At 43.6% G+C, this 20,344-nt stretch overlaps 3 protein-coding genes across 5 annotated transcripts in view; all 3 read left to right on the plus strand.

Annotated features, from left to right (window-relative positions):
• dnah3 (dynein axonemal heavy chain 3) overlaps positions 1 to 3,403 on the plus strand; it is a 28,893-nt gene extending 25,490 nt beyond the window's left edge. Inside the window, exons 58-61 of the mRNA XM_062525756.1 lie at positions 59 to 201; positions 351 to 555; positions 2,736 to 2,873; positions 2,971 to 3,403. Of these exons, the coding sequence (XP_062381740.1) occupies positions 59 to 201; positions 351 to 555; positions 2,736 to 2,873; positions 2,971 to 3,324 (840 nt within the window). The 3' untranslated portion in view covers positions 3,325 to 3,403. The remainder of the gene's footprint in view (positions 1 to 58; positions 202 to 350; positions 556 to 2,735; positions 2,874 to 2,970) is intronic.
• A 3,543-nt stretch (positions 3,404 to 6,946) lies between these two features.
• dcun1d3 (defective in cullin neddylation 1 domain containing 3) lies at positions 6,947 to 17,111 on the plus strand. 2 transcript variants are annotated; one of them, XM_062526426.1, is made up of 4 exons: positions 6,947 to 7,508; positions 9,113 to 9,184; positions 9,825 to 10,378; positions 14,565 to 17,111. In XM_062526426.1, exons 3-4 carry the CDS (start codon positions 9,942 to 9,944, stop codon positions 15,115 to 15,117), a joined length of 990 nt encoding a protein of 329 aa, XP_062382410.1. In that variant the 5' UTR covers positions 6,947 to 7,508; positions 9,113 to 9,184; positions 9,825 to 9,941; the 3' UTR covers positions 15,118 to 17,111. The 2 variants fall into 2 exon arrangements, with proteins under 2 accessions (XP_062382410.1, XP_062382409.1); XM_062526425.1 differs by having other exon boundaries at positions 9,118 to 9,184.
• Positions 17,112 to 17,420: 309 nt separating this feature from the next.
• Positions 17,421 to 20,344, plus strand: part of LOC134069893 (katanin-interacting protein) — a 50,618-nt gene continuing 47,694 nt past the window's right edge. For both annotated transcript variants that reach the window (XM_062526026.1, XM_062526028.1), the window contains exons 1-3: positions 17,421 to 17,510; positions 18,284 to 18,327; positions 19,501 to 19,574. In XM_062526026.1, the coding sequence (XP_062382010.1) occupies positions 17,504 to 17,510; positions 18,284 to 18,327; positions 19,501 to 19,574 (125 nt within the window). In that variant the 5' untranslated portion in view covers positions 17,421 to 17,503. The remainder of the gene's footprint in view (positions 17,511 to 18,283; positions 18,328 to 19,500; positions 19,575 to 20,344) is intronic.

A 20,344-nucleotide genomic window follows, 5' to 3' on the forward strand; every position in this document is an offset into this window, starting at 1 on the left:
ATAAAACACTGATTCATACGCATTCTTCTGTTGTCTGTGTGTGTGTGTTTGAATGTAGGACATTGTGGATGAGTTGGCAGAGGATATTCTCTGCAGGTTACCAGCAGATTTTGACTTGGAGATGGTGATAGAAAAATATCCAGTGGTCTACGAGGAATCGATGAACACAGTGCTAAGACAGGAACTCATTCGCTTCAACAGGTATGATACACACAAGCACACTCACAAATACAAATGTCTAGAACTACATTTAATCCAGAACTGCTGAGAAGCAATGATGTACTACGGTGTTTCTTGAGCTTACTGACTGGACTGAAGGTTTGCCTCTGTTTATGATGTTTGCTGATCAGGCTGACCAACGTGGTGCGCAGCACTCTGGTCAACATCCGCCGGGCTCTCAAGGGCCAGGTGGTGATGTCGTCGGAGCTGGAGGGCGTGTTCAACAGCATGATGGTGGGGCGCGTTCCCGTCGTGTGGGCTGCACGCTCCTACCCCTCCCTCAAACCACTGGGCAGCTACATCACTGACCTCCTCCAGAGACTCCACTTCCTCCAGGTGCCAACTCACTTGGAACTCGGAACTATTCATAAACTACACAACAGAAAAATAATGATCATTTTTTTTTTTTTTTTTAAAAACATTGCATTTATATAGGGCTTTCAAAGTGTTCAATGCGCTTTACAGTGAAGAAGGGAACCTCATTTAGACCGTGAGCCAGGGCCTCAAATTATGGAAACCGTTACCGAAAAGGTGGCAAAGGCTACCATACCTTTTCTGAAAGCCTGGAATCTCAGCTTTTCAATGGTGTATGATGGCCATCTGACAAGAGTAGCTGTTTTGAGTTATGACACATAATGTAAACTAAGGTTAAAAAAATAATGTGTATAAATCAAGCAGAACACTGGAATATTTTATTTTGATATGTTTGGTATCATTTTAAAGGGGATACTCTGAGCTTTCATTTAAATCCTTTTGTGAACATGTTGGATAAGTACAGCCAACCCTGGAACTCTTCAAACCTATAATCACACACATTTCCCTACCATTTCCCTGCCATTTTTTGTCTTTTAATCCTGTGGCACCTGGGAGCATCAGAGAAACAAAATCCAAACACTGAAATACTGGCATGACCCTAAGGATTCAGGAAATGTATCATTCACCCATATTATCTGATTTGGAGGGGATGATTTACAGTATTGTATCAGAGATGGCGTTTTTTCAAAGACATAAACAGTAGTGTACTATTACCCTTGGCTAATTTGTTGATAAGTCGAGTTGAAAGTCTGAGGTAAATATATTTTAGATAATAATTATTGATACAGATAATTTTGAAAAAGTTGTTATTCAGCATTCTCAGCATTTTTAGATAGTTAAAAAGGTCCTTAATACATATCCACCACATATCATTTATATCAGGTCCCCACTTTCTTTGAATTTACATAAAAAAATGAATGCCTTGTTCTCAGGCAAGAAAATACACGTATACACAGGCTGCAATACTGTAAGTGCATGTACAGGCCATGGTAAAGTGTCAGCCCTAAAACTTTTTCAGAAGAATGAAAGCTTCTGTGAGACCTTTCAGAAGGTTGGGGCAGACTGGGCAATGACACCTGAGTGGTATGCAGCCTTAAAGGAGTTCACATGTCAAATGTACAGCTCCAAGTCCAGAATCACCAACATCAATGAAATGAAGTATGCACTTTTTTGTTCAAAGACAGGCGTAGAATCCTGGCAGTTAACTCCATGCTCGGATTCTCTCGGTCTCAGAGCTAACTATCAAGGTGCTATCTGGAGAAGATGCCTCGAGAACAACCCTGAAGTTCCTTCCCCAGTTGAGCAATGGTGGTCTAGACTGGACCAAGATGGTGACTTACAGCTCTCCATAGACTGGTTCAATGTCTCCATTGGTCCACAAGCAGTACTTGAGTTTCTGTCCTGCTCATGTAAGAGGGACTGTGTCACTCCTCATGTCAGTGTGTTGCACTGTATAACAACTTTTTCAAAATTATCTGTATCAATAATTATTATTTCAAATATATTTACCTCAGACTTTCAACTCGACATATCAACAAATTAACCTTAAGGGTAATAGTACACTACTGTTTATGTCTTTGAAAAAACGCCATGTCTGATATAAGACGGAAAATCATCCCCTCCAAATCAGATAATATGGGTAAATGATACATTTTCTGAATCCATAGGGTCATGCCAGTATTTCAGTGTTTGAATTTTGTTTCTCTGATGCTCCCAGGTGCCACAGGATTAAAAGACAAAAGATGGCAGGGAAATGGCAGGAAAATGTGTGTGATTAAAGGTTTGAAGAGCTCCAGGGTTGGCTGTACTTATCCAAAATGTTCACAAAAGGATTTAAATGAAAGCTCAGAGTCTCCCCTTTAAAATGATACCAAACATAACAAAATAAAATATTTCAGTGTTCTGCTTGATTTATACGCATTATTTCTTCAACCTTAGTTTACATTATGCATCATAACTCAAAACAGCTACTTTTGTCAGATGGCCATCATACATCATTGAAAAGCTGAGATCCCAGGCTTTCAGAAAAGGTATGGTAGCCTTTGCCACTTTTTCGGTAACGACCAACCCCTCTGGCTCACGGACTAATTACAGCCATCACCACTCACCTGCTCAGGTCTCTGTTGTAGATGAATTAAGTGCATCTTAATTTCCCATACTGTCTTTGACCTCTGTTGTCTTCTTTTCTGTGTCTCGTGAAGGAGTGGATTGATAATGGCCCCCCAAGCGTTTTCTGGGTGTCCGGGTTCTACTTCACTCAGTCCTTCCTCACAGGAGTCTCCCAGAACTACGCACGCAGATACACCATCCCCATTGACTACATCGGTTTCGAGTTTGAGGTGAGGAGAAGTGTGCTAGTTGCGTGTGAAGAGGACAGTGGAGATGAAGGGGAGAGGCTTTCTTTGCTCACTCTGTGTGTGTGTCTGTGTGTCTCAGGTGACCAAATATGAGACCAGGGTTAAGGAGAAGCCGTCAGATGGCGCCTACGTCCGCGGCCTCTTCCTGGAGGGAGCACGCTGGGATCGCGAAAACATGGTCATCGGCGAGTCCCTTCCCAAGATCCTCTTCGACACTCTGCCCATCATCTGGCTCAAGCCGGGAGAGAGCTCCAAATTCAAGCACGAGAACGTGTACGTGTGTCCGGTGTACAAGACCAGTGCCCGGCGTGGGACTCTGTCCACCACTGGCCACTCCACCAACTACGTGCTGCCCATCGAGCTCCCTTCTGACCGGCCGCAGAAGCACTGGATCAACCGGGGGGTGGCCTGCTTGTGCCAGCTGGACGACTGAGGATCAGATGTTCACAGACATACATAGCACGGACTAAAGTCTAAAAAACACAATGTCTATTAAAAACATTATCTCATCAGGTATTGTTAACGGTGCCAATCACTTTTGCTTAGAAGACCTCAGGATGTGTGAATGCTGAATTGAGTTTACAGGGATACAGACATGAGGGATTGGTTTTTAGTGGAGCACTGATTCAGAAACATGTAGAATCCATGAAAACATTGAAATCCAATGGAGATTGAAAGCAGCTACAGGCAGGTCTGTACATAAGGTTACCCTAAGACGCACTTTAATGTACTTGAACAGTATATTGCTGCTGGATAGAGCTGTTAACCAAAGGAAGGATATAAGGCATGTTGTGGTTTTCTTTAAAAATTGTTCCGTTTCATTTATTTTTTTCTGCCCACACGGCAATCATTCAAAAACAAAATTATCCAATGTAATACATAGAGAACAATCAGTCATGCAAAAACTCATGATCAGACCTAATATGGCCTACAGCAAACACTATGAAAATGGTTGTAGTCGATCTCAATTCAAATTTGACTTACAGTAAGAGTTATAAGGATGTTGTTCATCTTGGCAATTATTTCTTTGTTTACTTGGCCCAAAGAGTTCCAGCATTCCAGGTTACACACAACATAGTCTGATTCAACACTTCTACCCTTCACACCAATCACATGAAGTGTGATAAAACACAGCATTAAGTTCACTGAGAATCATTCAACCATAGAAGCAGGTTTTGTAAGAAAAATTTAATGACATAAAACAAAATAAATATTTTACATTGGATGGCAGTATGAATACCTAGTGACAGACTGACTGTGTCTATAACGGTGTCTAACATGTCCATAAATTCTGTTCTTATTTGAGAAATAATAGCATCTTTTTTAACGTTTCTTTTGTCAGCTGAAAAACGATCATCCTTTTTTTAGGTGAAGTTACACATGTACTGTTTTGAATATGTAAAACATGTTTTTGTGCGTATACAGTTATGTGCGCTTTCATGAGGCGAGTGTCACGTGTCATCATGAGATTGTAAATACACAGGTTTGGCTTGTTTCCTCAGTTTCTGTTGTCCCTTTAACTTCCTGCCTTTCTGTGTGGCCAGTCCCATTGGAGGCAGATAGGTCTATGGAATAAGCAGACAGGAAAATTATCTCAGAGAAGAGCTATGTAACACAACGGCCTGATGAGGCTAATATATACTGAACATAAATACAAAAGAAACAGTTTAGTTTTTGCTCCCATTCCTCCGGAGTTCTATCTATGCACACAAAAGATTCATTTGTTGGCCGATCTGGTAAAAATGTGAGCATTTCACCTGTACATTCATCATACAGTCAGCGTTGCACGATCCCTGAAAACTTGTGATGTCAATGTATTGAGGTATTGTGTTGTGTGATAAAACTGTACATTTTAGAGTGGCCTTTTGCTGTGATCAGTTCAAGGGAAGGAAACACAGTGATTTCCAGTTTATAAGCTGCAGGACAGTGATTTATGCAAGTTAAAAGAAACAAAACCATATTAATACCAGTGGCTAATATTTGGGAGATTACGGTAAGCCTTTTGTGCGTATAGAAGATGGAAAATGGGAGCAAAACTAAAAGTGCTGGGTGTAATGTTTTGTTCAGTATAGTTTGAAGCACTTGGTTACAACAATGACAGGACAGGACTCACTGGTCTGGGATATGGGTTCCTGTAATGCAGCCCTGAAACAGAATTAATAAATTAATTTCACAGCAGTTTTTTAAATATTATTATTTATCTTATCTAGAGTGCATGGGAATATAGTTAAACTCTTAACATTTGACTAAACTTACCAATTTCTATTCTTGCATTGCATTCATCTATACACTTTTTGATAGACTCTTGTTCTGTTAACTAAACAAAAAGAGATGAGTTGAGGCAGAGTAATCCACTGAGCATCCTTGAGAACCAAAAATGTGTTAATTATTCAATCATTTAATACCTGCTGGTTTTGTCGAAACAGTGTTCGGCCTTCTTGAACAATGTAACGTCTCTCAGAGTCAGTGTCATGCTGCAGGGCACTCTGAGCCTGCCAGCTCCGTGCTATCCTGAAAATCCTCCGGTACAGTGAAAGCACCTCTACACGGGTCACTGAACTCATTGGTGTAGATTATAATGCAAATACCTAGTCAAGACACAACATTGTCAAATATAGCCACTTTAGGGATTGGGATTGGGAATCCCTGAATTGGGATTGCATTTTCAATCATTTGTCTGTGTAACAAAGAAGGTATAATATTTTATCGGTCTACTTTGATTTGGGTAAATTAAGCTACATGAATTTTGCTTTTATGAAATCTTTACATTGAATACAACGTCTGACAAAAGGAATAGTGCTGAGATTTTATCTGAAATGGCTCTTTCATCTTTTATTTGTGAACTTAGGCTAATATTCATTGTTAAAATGGTTTAGTATTCAGTTTGTTCTTGGCACACAGTGAAGTTAAACTTAATTTAATGTTGTTTCCCTCAGTTGATTATACTTCATCATTTTTTTCTTTTCTTTTTCATGAGAAGAAGCTAATTTTACTCATCAAACATCATAAAAATGCATTTATTTGCCAGCTTGACATTTGCACTATGAATGCAGTGTGACTGTTGTAACTTTGTATTTGCTACCAACATTTTATCAGGCCTTTCAACAATATATTGTGAAACAGTGGCAGTCATGACAGATTGACAAAAATAATGTACACTTTGTTGTGCGTGCCAAAGCCAGTGACTTAAAACGTTCATAACATATTACGACCCAACATACAATTCCAACTGCCTACTTTTGAATAGGTTATTTTAGCCAATGAAACACAAAATCTACATTTCAGTGTTGGCCTACATTTACAAGTAGGATTGACTACAAGAACAGTACCAAAAATAACCACATGAGAGCACTATTGATCTTCTTTAAGGGTGTTTGCTGGCCTAAGGCATCTATGCAAACGCATAGGGGTCGGCATCCCTAAGTAATGAAATTGCATCTGCTGGAAATGTTGATGTGGGGTCATAACTAAACTTCCGTTTGAAAATATAGGCTAATTGATGTGGCACACTAATTAGCAAAATCCTTAACATCAATCAACCAAGTTCAAACAAGAGATAAGTCAAATGTGCCATTAGTCGACCAAAGCGGTTTAATGAGAAAGGGTGGCTCTCATGTAGCCTACTCTCTCTAAAAAGGCATGTAGATATGAGTATTGGCCGAATAGACACAACCGTCGGAGCTGTATTAGCCAGTGATTTCGACAGCATGTTTCTGAGCAGACAGGCTACTGTTCAGCTAGCTGCCGCGGCGTAAATACGCCACTCACTAAAATCAAGAACTATTGCCATTAAACAAACGATATATCATAACATTACAAGCGAGAAAAGACATTGCCTAGATCACTAGACGTAAAGATAATTTGTTTGACCTACCAGACACTGCGACTTCATTCATGCGCTGTCAACATCAACAAGTCGCACAATTGATGACATCAGCAATATGCGTGCTTGTCAATCATCACATTCAAAGCTACGCATATTTTGCGCAGTCACAGGGGTTTTAATCTGGGTTTACAGTAGCTCGAATTTGAGATATTTTTAACGCACAAAATCCAGTGTAAAGCGATATAAAGATTTAACGGTATATTTCTGTGCGTGTTAAGCTAAACAACAACAGATAAATATAGTAGTTTAATTTAAAATATGTATAGGTTTTTCATATAGGACACAACCTTCTGCGTTGAAAAGGAGCCGGTTTAAACCCTTTAAACCTGAGAGGCAGAGCCTATCTAAGGCCGTGTTCAGCGGTGGAGATCGCCGTTTCTCCGCAGGAAATGATGCGGGGAAAATTCCCATAATGTCCAGTCAATGACTAAGAGGATAGGAGCAACACAAAGAAACTGTACATTCTCAAACAAGCTGTCTAAGCTTGTTCCGGGGTTAATTTTAGCTGTCGTAAAGGACAGACACTTTCTATGATTGTAATTTTTTTTGCATCACCGAGCATATGCTAAAAACGAAGGTTTTGTAGTATATAGCTAACATGTTAGCTAGCTAGTGTTAGCTTGCTGGCTAGCTAAATACGACAGGGCTGTTTTGTCGTTGTCTATGTGGAACTCACCACGATTGAAGTGATGGTCGTGAATTACTTGGAAATACAGTTTACGATTTAGCCGGTAAGATCATGGTACCAATGAAAGTTTGCGTAGTGGTCAATTAAGTGGGACAACTTGTCATCATAACTTTTGATATCACTTTCATGTCTTCAACTTTTAACAACTGCATAGGTGTAGCCAGCGAGCTAGCTACATTCATCCAGCTAGCTCGCTAAGTAGACAGTCGGTAGTCTGTGTCGTTAGCGTTATTGTATCCAGCTTAGTGGATGCTAGCTTTTGGATAAGATGGTATCCTCCGGTTTTTTTATCTTGTAAATTGAATGTTTGATTGGTTCAAGCGTGCTTTGAGTACACTGTTCGCCAAGTCCAAAAGTTCTATTACGCTCTAATGACATTCTGGACACGTCTCTAGCTAGTTGGTGTCCATTGATCAGTAGCAGTGTAAATAAGCTAAGTTAGCCATGTTAACCTAGCAAACCACAGCTTCTATCATTGACCGACGGGGTTGGAAAAAGTATATTAGTTTTCGTCAAACTAGCATCAAGTGGTGGGCATGGTATACAGTTAACCAAGAGCATGGCGACTCAGAGCCAAATTGCTCTACCAGAGTAAACATGCCATCATCGAATTCTTGTTTAGTTACTGTTACCCCAAACTTAACTAATTGATCATTGGAACATAGTGGCCAGAGGCTGACACGCAATACCAAAACACCGAACACCAGTGCAGCGCCATTGAAGTCATGGATTATTTAGCTAGATACAGTAACGTTACCTAACCTTACTCTGGCAGCGTGTCCACTGCCTAGTGAGATCAAATGTTGCTTTGGGAAGGTACACTTTTTGAATGAGCTCACTGTTCATACTTGGGGCCAGGTTTCACCGCGAACATACATGCTTCAAAATCTGAAAGGGAGTGTTGTAGCCCCGGCCCCCCAGGAGGTGTACACAGTACATGTGTAGGTTCTTGCCCGAACATGTTCCGGTTAGACACCGACACCTACAGACAGGATAGTGTTGGGATATTTAAGCATTTTAGTTCCTCTAACATGAAGTGGTGAGATGTTCGTCACTAGCCTCTGCTCCAATTGGTTTAGAGTCATATTCTTTGGAAGTCATACAATACAGTTCCTGTTTTACACTGGTCTGCTGATGCTCTTCCCCGCTGATTCACGGCCAGCAGCTCATCAGATGAGAGACCTCTCTCATCTCGTGAATCATGCTGTCCACCTTATCCCATTGCCCACTCTGTTCTCATCAATGGACTGAGGAGCTGACTCTTGCTGGAAATTCTCTCAACAGTCATACCGTTTCCTGTTTGTTCTCAAACAAGGGAGGTTTGGACAAAAATAGGGATGAGTGATACAGTTTGGGATTACATTTTGAAATGCGATTCTATGGCAACCTATAGCTTGACTGTATAGTATCTTACAATGAAGCTGTTCTAGCAGTTTCATCAATGAGTGACATATGTTCAGCTCCAGCAGGATACCGTAGCTACCTGGTCACCCATCTCATATTTCCAGCTCACAGCAGAATGCACCACATACAAAGAGACACATTATGCAGACACATTTTAACATCCATGTGTATGTTTGCAGTTCTGTGTGCATCAGGTCATGTTTTTCTCTCTTTGAAACGTTTTGTGTATTTTGTTTGTGAAAGCACAGCTGATGTCAAGGTCACCCCAATGCTCCTCTCTCAGATGACACCCCTGCTCATCATTCAGTTGCCGTGGTGAGTATTCTGTTCCCGTCATCTTGTGATGACGGTCATCAGATCCCTTTGAATTTATATAGTTGGCAGCACCTGTCTCTAACTGGTTAAAGTGGTGCTTTTAAAGCGCTGGGCTAAACCAATATACCTCTGTGCCCATACGCTGTGAAGGATTCTGCAGCCTATACGATCAGAATTGGGGTGGTTAATTTAGTGCAAGTTTTACACTAAAAGACAAACTTGATGCCCCTTAAAAGATAAACTCAGCAGAATACCCTAACAGCAGTGCGCCTGTCAGCTCTTCTCGGTGAGTCTTCCCCCACGGCCCACGCCCGTCTCCGTGAGCGCCAGGAGCTGCACTCTCGCTTCCGTCCTTGTTGATGTGTGTCTCCCCTGTGTGCTACGTGTGCTGATGTGTTGAATTGCTCTAAACGAGGAAGGTTTTTTAAGCCTCCGCTGCGGGCAGTAACTTTGAAATTGTTATAGGACTCTGCTGAGGTGACTATCTTCTATGTGTATTATTAGAAGACTTTAATAACTAAATCAAAATAGGGATGCCTTTATATGGTATGTTACGGTTGTAGCTTTAGTGGCTGCTACAGATGTCTACCTGTATGTTTGTATTTATTAGTGTGCGTGGGTGGGTGCTTGTTGTTCACAGGGCCTGAGGGCATGTTGAGGAGTGTCGGCCAGCCAGATCACTGGGGTGCAGACGGAGCTGAGCAGACCTGAAGAGGAGCGGAGAGGAGGAGAGTCAGTGAGAGTGTGAGAGAGAGACATGGGCCAGTGTGTCACAAAGTGCAAAAACCCCACCTCCTCTCTGGGCAGCAAGAGTGGAGACAAGGAGAAGTCCCACGGCAAGAAGGGCGGGGGTGGCGGCGGAGGAGGGGGGCACAAGGAAGACTCCTGTCCCAAGAGCTCCGCCGAGCCCGTCTACAACGGCACCAAGGCCCCCGATGTGACCGTGGAGACCAGCGTTGCCCCGCCACCGGTGCACGGGGAGGGGCCGAAGGAGGAGGGCTGGGCGGAGGGCGACGGCGTGTCCCTGCGGCGGATCGAGGAGATGTTCCTGCGCTATAAGGACGAGCAGGAGGACGCCATCCTGGAGGAGGGCATGGAGTGCTTCTGCGAGGACCTGCACGTGGACCCCGCTGAGTTCCGCGTCCTCGTGCTGGCCTGGAAGTTCCAGGCGGCCACCATGTGCAAGTTTACAAGGTGAGCAGGCTGCCCGATAACAACACTACCTCCTGCAGTGGGGCTGTGTCCGTGATTGAGTTTTCATGTGTTGAGGTCAGATAAGGTGGCTGTTTACAAAGGGATGGGTGAGGCACATGGGCATGCTGTGTGTGTGTGTGTGTGTGTGTGTGTGTGTGTGTGTGTGTGTGTGTGTGTGTGCGCGCAGACTGCAGCTGAACAGCAGAATGGAGCTGTGGAAAAGCAGAGGTCTCTCCAAAAGGTCTAGACTAGTGATAATGAATTAAACATTAGCCCCATTATATTTACACTATTTTAGAATGTGATAAGAGAAGGTCTAAGTTTAACAACTTTCTTTTTCTTGTCAGGCATATGGATGTTGGAAATATGCTAAGTAAAATGTATGAGCTATCATGGATATTGTACAATTACCAAATAGTTAAGTGTGATTGCCAAATGGGGATTGTGTAAGATGCACATTTCTGTATCTGTCAGTGATAAATATAAAAACCTGCCAACACATAATTTATGGCATCTTTCCTAAGACTGAACACTTACAGACATCACTCTGGGACAGTTCAGCATCTGCTTGCTCATTTGGGTTGTTTATGTTGCAGAGGAAACTCCCTTGTTAATCATTATGTAATAACACACGGAATCCATCCATAGGTATTTGTTTTATGCTATTTTGCCATTGTGGAACATCACCATCCCATAGTCAACTTACTGAGCATCTGGTTTAGATACTGGCCAGTAATAGCCCTCATTCATATAATTCGACACTAAGAGGTATCTGGGTGTTGCCGCTAAATATTTGCTGGGAGTCCAGCTCAAAGTGAAAGGTTCATCTTCTCTGATGAATTCTATAAAAATTCCAATTGGTAGTTAGTCACAGCACCACACCAGTTGTCAGATACTTGGCGTGCCCTTCAACCTGATCATTACCTGTGTCCTCAGGAGTTCACCGCCAACTTAATCATGCTCATGGATGAATCATCTTCTGTACAACCATCATCCATGCATATTTTTAGCCTTGTTCAAGGGTGTGTTGTCATTTGAAACTCCATTCACCACAACTGCACTGAAGCATATTAGCAGATTTGTCCAGTTTTTCCTGTTTGTTGATCATGGTCAAGTATGTATTGCTAATGAAGTAGAGTGAAACCTGGTTCTCTGCCTGAGAGGACTGACAGATCATGTAGTTGACTGAGATGGAGGCCAGGAGATCCTGCTGCAGTTGACTGCCAGTCATTCAGTCTGTCACCAGACGAGTTAGCAAGGGTGTGTCTGTCAAGCAGGGAAATGCCACATCACATCTATGTCTGCAATTTATCATTCTGCGCTGTTAATAATTAACTGACTTAGACTGATGACACACACACACACACACACACACACACACACACACACACACACACAGTTAGTTATTCATAATACACAGAATATGATACATGTAAATCAGCTTAAAGGGTAGGTCATTTTGGGCTCAGAATGAAATTACAGTGAATATCCGAAATATGATTTGTGGTCGTGTGTGCCACGTTAACTTGCACAGACCATGTGATCTTTACTTTCCCACTAGTGAGTGCATATCGTGATTTTGTGAGTGTTTGGCACAGTTGCTGCCCTTTCTGCCATCTTGAGCTGTCGTTGACCACTGAGGTTAACTCTGGGCAACTCAGTGTTCAGTCTGAGGTGATGTAGAAAGTGTTCTGTGTCCAGTCATGAATTGAAAGTGTAGAAAGCCTCTAATGGAGGGATCTCACTTTTGACAGGACTTCTACAGGGTGGATACGTTTACACGACATTTGCATTAGATATACTGTCACAGGTCTCCACCCAAGCTATTTAATGGTCATAGAGATATGAGCATGTTACCCTGTTGTGTTAGGCCTACACCTTCTTTCAGCTTTGCCTGCTCTTTTTTACTTTAATCCATCACTTTACATAATAATATTATGCTGATGTTCAGTGCGGAGAGTAAAGACACATTGTGAAATTGCATAAAATAATATGGCAGCACTTGTCTTGGTGCCTTAAGCCCTCTAAAAACAACTCTTAACATTGTTTCATTGCTCTGCTGTGTAAATTATTATGTATTCCTACAAACCAGGAAGGTGGTGTGGTAGGGTTTGGGTCGCCCTGCTCTAACCTAGTGACATTCAGCTGGAGTGAGGGGTGTTTTTTAGGATGCACGGAGTCATGACCTGTCAGGTGTAGAGCTGACCCCTGATCCCTTCCGTCCCTTTGATGTCCTATCCAGCCTGTGCCTGTGTGTGTGTTTGTCCAGCGCTCACTGGCAGGTGGGCGGTGACCTGTCTGGAAACGAAACTGAAAGAACAGCTGACCTTCCTGCTTGGCTCTCTAGAGAGCTCAGGCCCAAGGCCTTAGCTACGGGTTCTGACAAAGGTGGCTACACCTCTGTGTGTTTCATCAGCTTTTATTTGTCCAAGTTCTCCGCGCAGAAGAGTCAGCCAGTGCTCTCGAGCGTTAGCCTTCATGCCGGACAAATTGACCCCCACTTGGGGTACATGAGCAGGCCAGAAGCCTGTTTGTATGTGAGAATAGCAAAGCTGTAGGCGGCAGCTGTGCTGACAGACAGGCAGCACAGTCTCACTGTCTGCTCAGAGTCAGCCACAACTTGTGGTCAAGCTCTGCTCCTCTGTATTGTCTGCTTGTCGGTATTGTTGTGGGAGGAGTATTTGTGTTTGATTAGTCTGTTGAAACTGTACACGTAGTGGTGGTGAACCCCATCCTAGTACTGAGTCATTCTTTTGTTTTGTTTATTTTATTTAACTCCACCTGTGTTTAGCATTCTACAGTGATGTAGTCTAATGTTGAGTCATGTTGTTCTTACAGCAGTCAAGTTACTGGGAAGTGGGTTTTGAACTGCTTGCCTTAGTTTGTGCTGTCCTGTACTGTGCAACCTGACTGACACTGGGACAGGATTGTCCACAGGAGCAACTGCAGATTCTAATAGTATGGTGCTCGGAGGCTTTGTCTAGCTCTGAAATCTACTTTCAGATAAATGGATTTCAGCATCTCTCTGCTGACATGATGTCAGCCTATATCATCATTTGTTGCTTTCAGATACTGACAGAGGAAATGTTTCCCTGCCTTAAGTTATTTCCCAACTGACTGTTATCTTAAGAAATATTGAGTTACAGCAGAACGCTGTTACGTATCTCTTTTAAAGTATTTCAATTACCAGTCCACTGCTGAAAATGTTCTCACCATTCGCAGAAGACAGTCAGCGCAGTAATCGATGGACATTAGCTTTGATGGGTTTACTCTGGTTGGATATCTATGTGTGTTTACTGACTCACCAAGGAAACCTGTTGAGTGTGTGAAAGTCAGATGGGTTGCAGTCTCACAGCCTCATCGTCTCACGCCTGCTCTCTTGTCGCTAACGCCACACTCGTATTGTCCTGTTCACACCACCGTCTCGGCTTTAAAGGTTAAAAAGGGCCGCCCACGGTCCTGTGTCTTTCTCGAAAAATATGACCATATGAAATGTTGGTGTTTAGATAAACTACTCTCACCTCCATTAGTCTGATTGGAGTACCAGTATATGGCATTTATGGAATGGGCATGCACATTTTTGATAGAAGGTACAATTTCTACAAATGAAACCTCATAGAATGATGTTAGTAGAGCTAGTGTAAGTAGAGGGACTCCGGTAATATGCATCAAATTGCTGTGCCACTCTGTTGGTAGTAGAGATGAGATTTGAATCCTCTGTTTTGAATCAGTAATCCACTCCATATTCAAATCCAAGTTAAGTCTAGCGTGAGAGTCCAAGACGAGTCACAAATAACAGAACTCAGAGTCCTGAAATCGAGCGCTACATCGCTACCAGGATCCAATGGAAAAAAACTGCAGACTCTTCACAGGGATATTAAAGTGGTGTATAGAATATAGCTAACTATTTTGGATGTGTGTGTGTGTGTCTGTGTGTCTGTGTGTGTGTCTGTGTCTGCTTAGAGGGTTGACAGAGTGTTGTGCCGTTCTGCTTATGGTTATGTAAATATAATGTCATTTTGGAGTACTTGTTCACTCATCTTTGTTTTTGCTGTTCCTCTTTTCATCTCTAACGGTCTTTTCCTGTTTATCTCTCTCTCCGTCTCCTTCCCATTTCTGCACCCTCTTTCTGTTTCTCTTTGACTCCGTCCCCCCTCGGCCTCTGTCCTCCTCGCCCCCCCTGCAGGAAGGAGTTTGTGGAGGGCTGCCGGGCCATCCAGGCGGACAGTCTAGAGGGCATCTGCTCGCGCTTCTGCGTGCTGACGGAGGAGGCGCGCGGCGAGGAGAGCTTCAAGGACCTGTACCGCTTCACCTTCCAGTTCGGCCTGGACGTGGACGAGGGCCAGCGCTCGCTGCAGCGCGGCATCGCCGTGGCACTCTGGCGGCTGGTCTTCACGCAGGACACGCCGCCGGTGCTGGAGCACTGGCTGGACTTCCTGTCGGAGAACCCGTGCGGCGTGCGCGGCATCTCGCGCGACACCTGGAACATGTTCCTCAACTTCACGCAGAGCATCGGGCCCGACCTGAGCAACTACAGCGAGGACGAGGCCTGGCCCAGCCTCTTCGACTCCTTCGTGGAGTGGGAGACGGAGCGCCGGAGGAGAGAACAGGAGGCGGAGGACGAGAGGTGGAGGGGGATGGGGGGAGGAGGAGGTGGAGAAGAGGAGGGGGAGTGCCCACCCCCCTCCGTCACAGACTGCTCTGATGGGGCAGCAGCACAGGGCTGGACTTCTCACTGACTGCGCTGTGAGGCATGCTGGGATATGAACCCTTGAGATGGCCTTGATGGATATGAGTATTACTGTTTCATTACCCATCTATATTTCACCATTATTAATATGATTATTTTGGCTGCTTGGGGAGGACGGCCCCCTCCTCCCTCCCCTTCCCCCTTCCTGGCCCCACCCATTCTCGTGTTTTATAAAAGGGCTCTGTAATGAAATGGTGTTTTTAAGCACTTCTATTTAACTTATTGTTTTATTTTGTAAATGATTGTTTTGGTATTCAACATTTGGGTTTTGGAGAGTTCACAACCCCCACCCCCACCCCCACCCACATTCCCTACCCCAAACCCTGTTCAAGACCTCCGTGTTTTGAGCAAGCCCCCCCACCCTACCCCACCCCACCCCAGAAGCCCTGGTGACTGGAAAGAGAGTGGCCGCCCATGGGCAGCTGCATCTCAGTCCACCGATTGCTGCCCCCTAGGTTCACTACTTTCGTTCACTTCGCCTGCAGGGTCTGTGTGAGCGAGGGGAGGAGAGGGGAGGAGAGGAGGATGCACCGTTTAAGAGGTGTGCCGTTCACACATTACCAAGCAAGGGCAGTGAACGCCTGAGCCAATCACAACCAAACCAGCACACCACATGTGAACCTTGAGGACGCATCCTTAGAGGTGACCGAGGGAGAGAGGAGAGAACCCCCAATGGGGTGACCGAACAAGAGCTAAAGGAGGGATGCAGGGTATGACATTAATTGGGCTAATGTCTTAGATAGTCAGCCTTAAAGCATTGCACAAGAGGGTATCATGAACCATTTCGATACCAAAAAAAATCAGGCACAGTGTGTCCATGAAAGAAATCACAACCATACCTTCCACCAAGTTCTAGATTTTGTTTTCGGCATCATTCAAGACTCCAGCAGAATTAGTGCCCTGACCTTAATGCCTGGCCCGGAGCGTGGATCTGTGTGGCCGTCGCGACTGCAAGGTGATTCAGCAGAAATGAGCTGATGGGATGTGGGAGAGCCCTCCGCTGCTGCACTGAGATTGTCCCAGGATGTCCCAGTCACCACTCTTAAAAGCCCCCTTTAAGAGGCATTTTTACTGAACCAAAGCACCATGTTGCCCAACTACGTATCTGTTCAAACCATTGTAGAAAACAAGTATTATTCTGGAATCCACCGAATCATTTAAGAACACTGATATCTGATGTATCCAAGTCAGTATGTATTATTTTTATTTGAAATTATTTTGCCCCTCTCTCGTAAGTTGGACAATGTCCTTTGGATGACTGACATGCCATTCTTGTGGCTCTCTTAATGTGGTGGTGACATCTAAAAGATTGTGAGATAATGTTTGCTGAAGAGTGAAGGGAGTATATTTTGGACCAGGTATCCCTGTCTCTTGCAGTCTCCTCATTTCAGTCTCTTGCACGCTTCAACCTCTTAAGCTGGGAAGTACTCTACATAACATTTAATGAAGAAGGGAAATTGCTGCCTAAGTAATAAAATAGTAATGGGAACATTACACACAACTATATAAGGGCCCTGTGTTGCAGTAAAAAAAGTGTTGCTGATGCTGAATGTTTGGAGAGGGCACGGAGGTGTTGGCACCAGAGGCTGTGTGTGAGTGGATGAGAGTGTGTGTGTGTGTGTGGGTGCGGGTGCGTTTGTGTGTGTGTACAAGGATGACACTCTTTGGCCTCTGTTGCCAAACACTTAAATCTCACAGGGATCCTCATTCTTTATCTTTTGGCCTCGATTCTGTTTTCTTTCCTCCTCCGGCTGTACCCCTGTACCCCCCTCCCTTCAGCTCGCAGTGTGGGATTCCTGAGGATGCCTGTGACCAGACACGTGTGATTGTTTGGAAGGTGCTTGCTGTGATCAGGTTTATTTTTGCGGTTTACATTTTACATTTACAGTGGTTTCATTTCACTTTCCTTTGTCTGGTTTTTATATAAAAATGCAATGATTTATAACAAATAAAATGGAGTGGACAGTGAACCACAAAATGTTATCGCTCTCCTCTCCGTGGTTTCTTGGTCATCAGCGCCATACAGTGGCTAGAGTTGGTACTACTGTATGTTAGTAGTTGTATTTGCAATGAAAGTTACCCATGCAACGCGAACTTCTTCTATCTTCACATTTCAGGATGTGATACTAGACCGACAGCGTAGTGGTGTTCGAGGGTAATCCTTATTTCAACCTTTTTCATGTTGTCGACGATGTGCTGTGGCCATAGCGATAGGGGAGTGCCTTTAGGTGAAGGCACACTTCTTATTGGACAATCACTCCCCCTAGTTACCACCACAAACTCCACAACAGAAGACGCATGAGAGGCTGAAAGGTTTGGTTCACTGGGCCAGTGGACCATCAGAAACCATCATAGTCGTCATTCAAAGATATGCCATGGACTGTAAGTTGACAGCTCATGATTGGTAGACAAGTTGCAATTCATGAAAAGCAGGGGCATCCTGCCAAGTATTTCACATTTCTGTTTCTCCGAGAAGCTGTGATGTTTGCTATTGTTAACGTTACTGTAAGTGCATGCTAAAGTGCTAGCTAACTAGCGAGCTAGCCAAGCATCAACTATTTTACGTTGATTCGCAAGTGAATTTGCTTGTTTAAACTAGTGTTACCCTGGGAAATATATACAGCAGTCACTTAACTTGCAGTCATAAAAGCCTTTCACCGTTTTGATAGTATATCGGTTCCTTTACTGCCACATAGATAACGTGTTAGCTAACGCAGGTATTATCAGTTTGAAAACTAACGTTAGCTAGCAAAGGTTTTGTTGCTGTCAAACCAACATCACTGCAGTTGTTTTGCCAACAGAGAGTTACTTGTAAATAAATTACTTATATTGTCTTTCAAGAAATGCAGGCCCTAGTCTTTGCATGAACAGTAAACGCGCGTGTTTTCGAGGCTTTCAAGAATTCGGGAATGTGCGTTCCATTTGTGTCAGCGCGAGACGCACCCCGCAGTTCACATCTGTATTTGTCATCCGCAGTCGTAAATGACCTTACCGTTAGCTAACGGATGGTGTCAGTGAGTGTTAAGCCGATTATATCTTTGATCGCGCAACTAAATGTCATGATATTGGAGTCAATCTGTGTACCTTGAAACATAATACCGGTGGAGCCAAGTTAAGCAAAGAATTCTATCTTTCTCTCTGAATCGGGGCTACAGGGACATCCAAAAGCCAATCTCGCCGACCACCAATGGATGGGGAGGTAAGTGCGTGAACTACCGACTGAAATCTCTCCTTATCGCGTTGACTTGTTACTGATGATGGATTCTATTGTATGCCTTTCTAGGCTGTCTCCTCACTCATGGATCTATTTTTAACCACAGGCTAACGTTTCCATAAATATGATTATGTTTGCTGGAAGTAATTTATTCTTTCATGAAATACAAATGAGCGATAACGAAGGTTGACTGGTTTTGAATTGTTGAACACGTTAGCCTCTAGAAGTTCAAAATGTTCATGGCTGATCATGTCATGTAGCCTACATTGTCAGGGTTAATTGTCGGAACCAGTTAAACTCACTGTCGCATTTTAAACAAGCGGATGACTCATCGTGTGCCCCCTCGTTAGTGTCAATCACCTTGCTTTCTCTTTCTTGCTCTTGCTTTCTCTCTCACTCTCTTTCTCCAGCAGCCATTCCTTTTCGGTGTTTCTCTATGATGCTGTAGCTGGTTGGCAGGCTTCCTGTAAGACCTTTTTTCTACTCACCCTGTGCATGTTTCTTCTTTCCTCTGCCCCCTCTTGTTGCTCCCGCATCAATATGATGTGTTTCACTCATTAGAAATCCTCCTGTCCTAGTAGAGGCTAGAGAACCATATAACTTCTACGTGTTTTTGTCTTTGGGAAAGTAAACAGACTAGTTACTAATATGGTTGGCATCCCCTCGGCATCCTGGGTATGCCTATAACAATATCACATGTATCTGATGAGGATCCTATGCCATGTGCCAAACCAAACCTGCTCATTGAGAGGGTGTGTGATCCACATAGTCAGTTCATTGTTTTGTGCCTATGCAGGGTCTTTTATAACTGCTTTTAAACATCTTATTTGTTGTCAAAGTATTCTTACCAAACACAAGCCTCCCATTCTGTTTAGAAAAGCAGTTGAGCAAATGAATTGAGTTTGAACTTATTCCCTTGAATAAGGTGTTACTGACCATGCTGGAGGCATATGTCTAAATATTTTTATTCTATCTTCCGTATGTACCACCACATTCTGTAAGTCTGTAAGTCTGTCTACCCCAGTGTGTGATAGACAGCTTTATGCTCCTTTTTGTAAAGCCTTTAATTTAGCAGTGTGCTTTTTAGCAAGTCAAAAAGACTTCAACATCAGCATGATGGAGGTCCTTGACACTGCCTGATTGTGTGTATGCTGATAGGAGGATCAGAAGCATTCCTTTGCAGCGGAGCAGATTCTGGATGAATATTTAATCACTCTCCAACACAAAAACAGGTGCTTACACACACACACACACACACACAAACACACACACACACTAGCGTGACAAAAAAAAGGAGTTAACTGTGGGGTTGCATTGGCATCTTCGATTACAGGAACGGAAACGCTAGCACACAGCAGATCTCGGTCACACACACACAAGCTTCTCCTCATGCACACACACACAGTTTTCAGGCCTGAAGAGGTAGTGTTACTCCCTCCACTGAGGCGGTCTGATTGGCCAATTTCTGAGAAAGCCAGCTTGACATACTAAGTGGAGACTGCGGTGTGGTCGGTGACACTGCGAGCTCAAATGGCCCACTGATCATGGCCCATTCCAGCACAACACCTCAGATAGCAACCTCACACACACACACACACACACACACACACACACACACACACACACACACACACACAGATACAGTCCATCACTCATCACTCACATGACTCTTAACTCCTGGATTTTTGAAGACTGTGTAAGTCATTATGGTAGTCATTATGGCAGTCAGTATGGCAGTGTGGAAGAGTTTGCAACAGAGACAACAGGGAACCCCAAGCAGCTAAATCTCCCCTGAGCCATTGAGTAGATATTAACAAAACAATGCACACAGAACTAGCTAACCCGTATCCCCCGTATCCTGAAATATATACATGAATGTCCAACGGAGATGTTAGATACAGTATCTCAACTGTAGCAGGAGAACCTACAACACTTTGAGCAGAGAAGGTTAATGAAGGATCTTTGCTTTGAGCTTGAGATTACTCATTGTGTAGCTCAACGT

Source organism: Sardina pilchardus, chromosome 22, assembly GCF_963854185.1.
Source record: "Sardina pilchardus chromosome 22, fSarPil1.1, whole genome shotgun sequence".
NCBI classification, from domain to species: Eukaryota; Metazoa; Chordata; class Actinopteri; order Clupeiformes; family Clupeidae; genus Sardina; species Sardina pilchardus.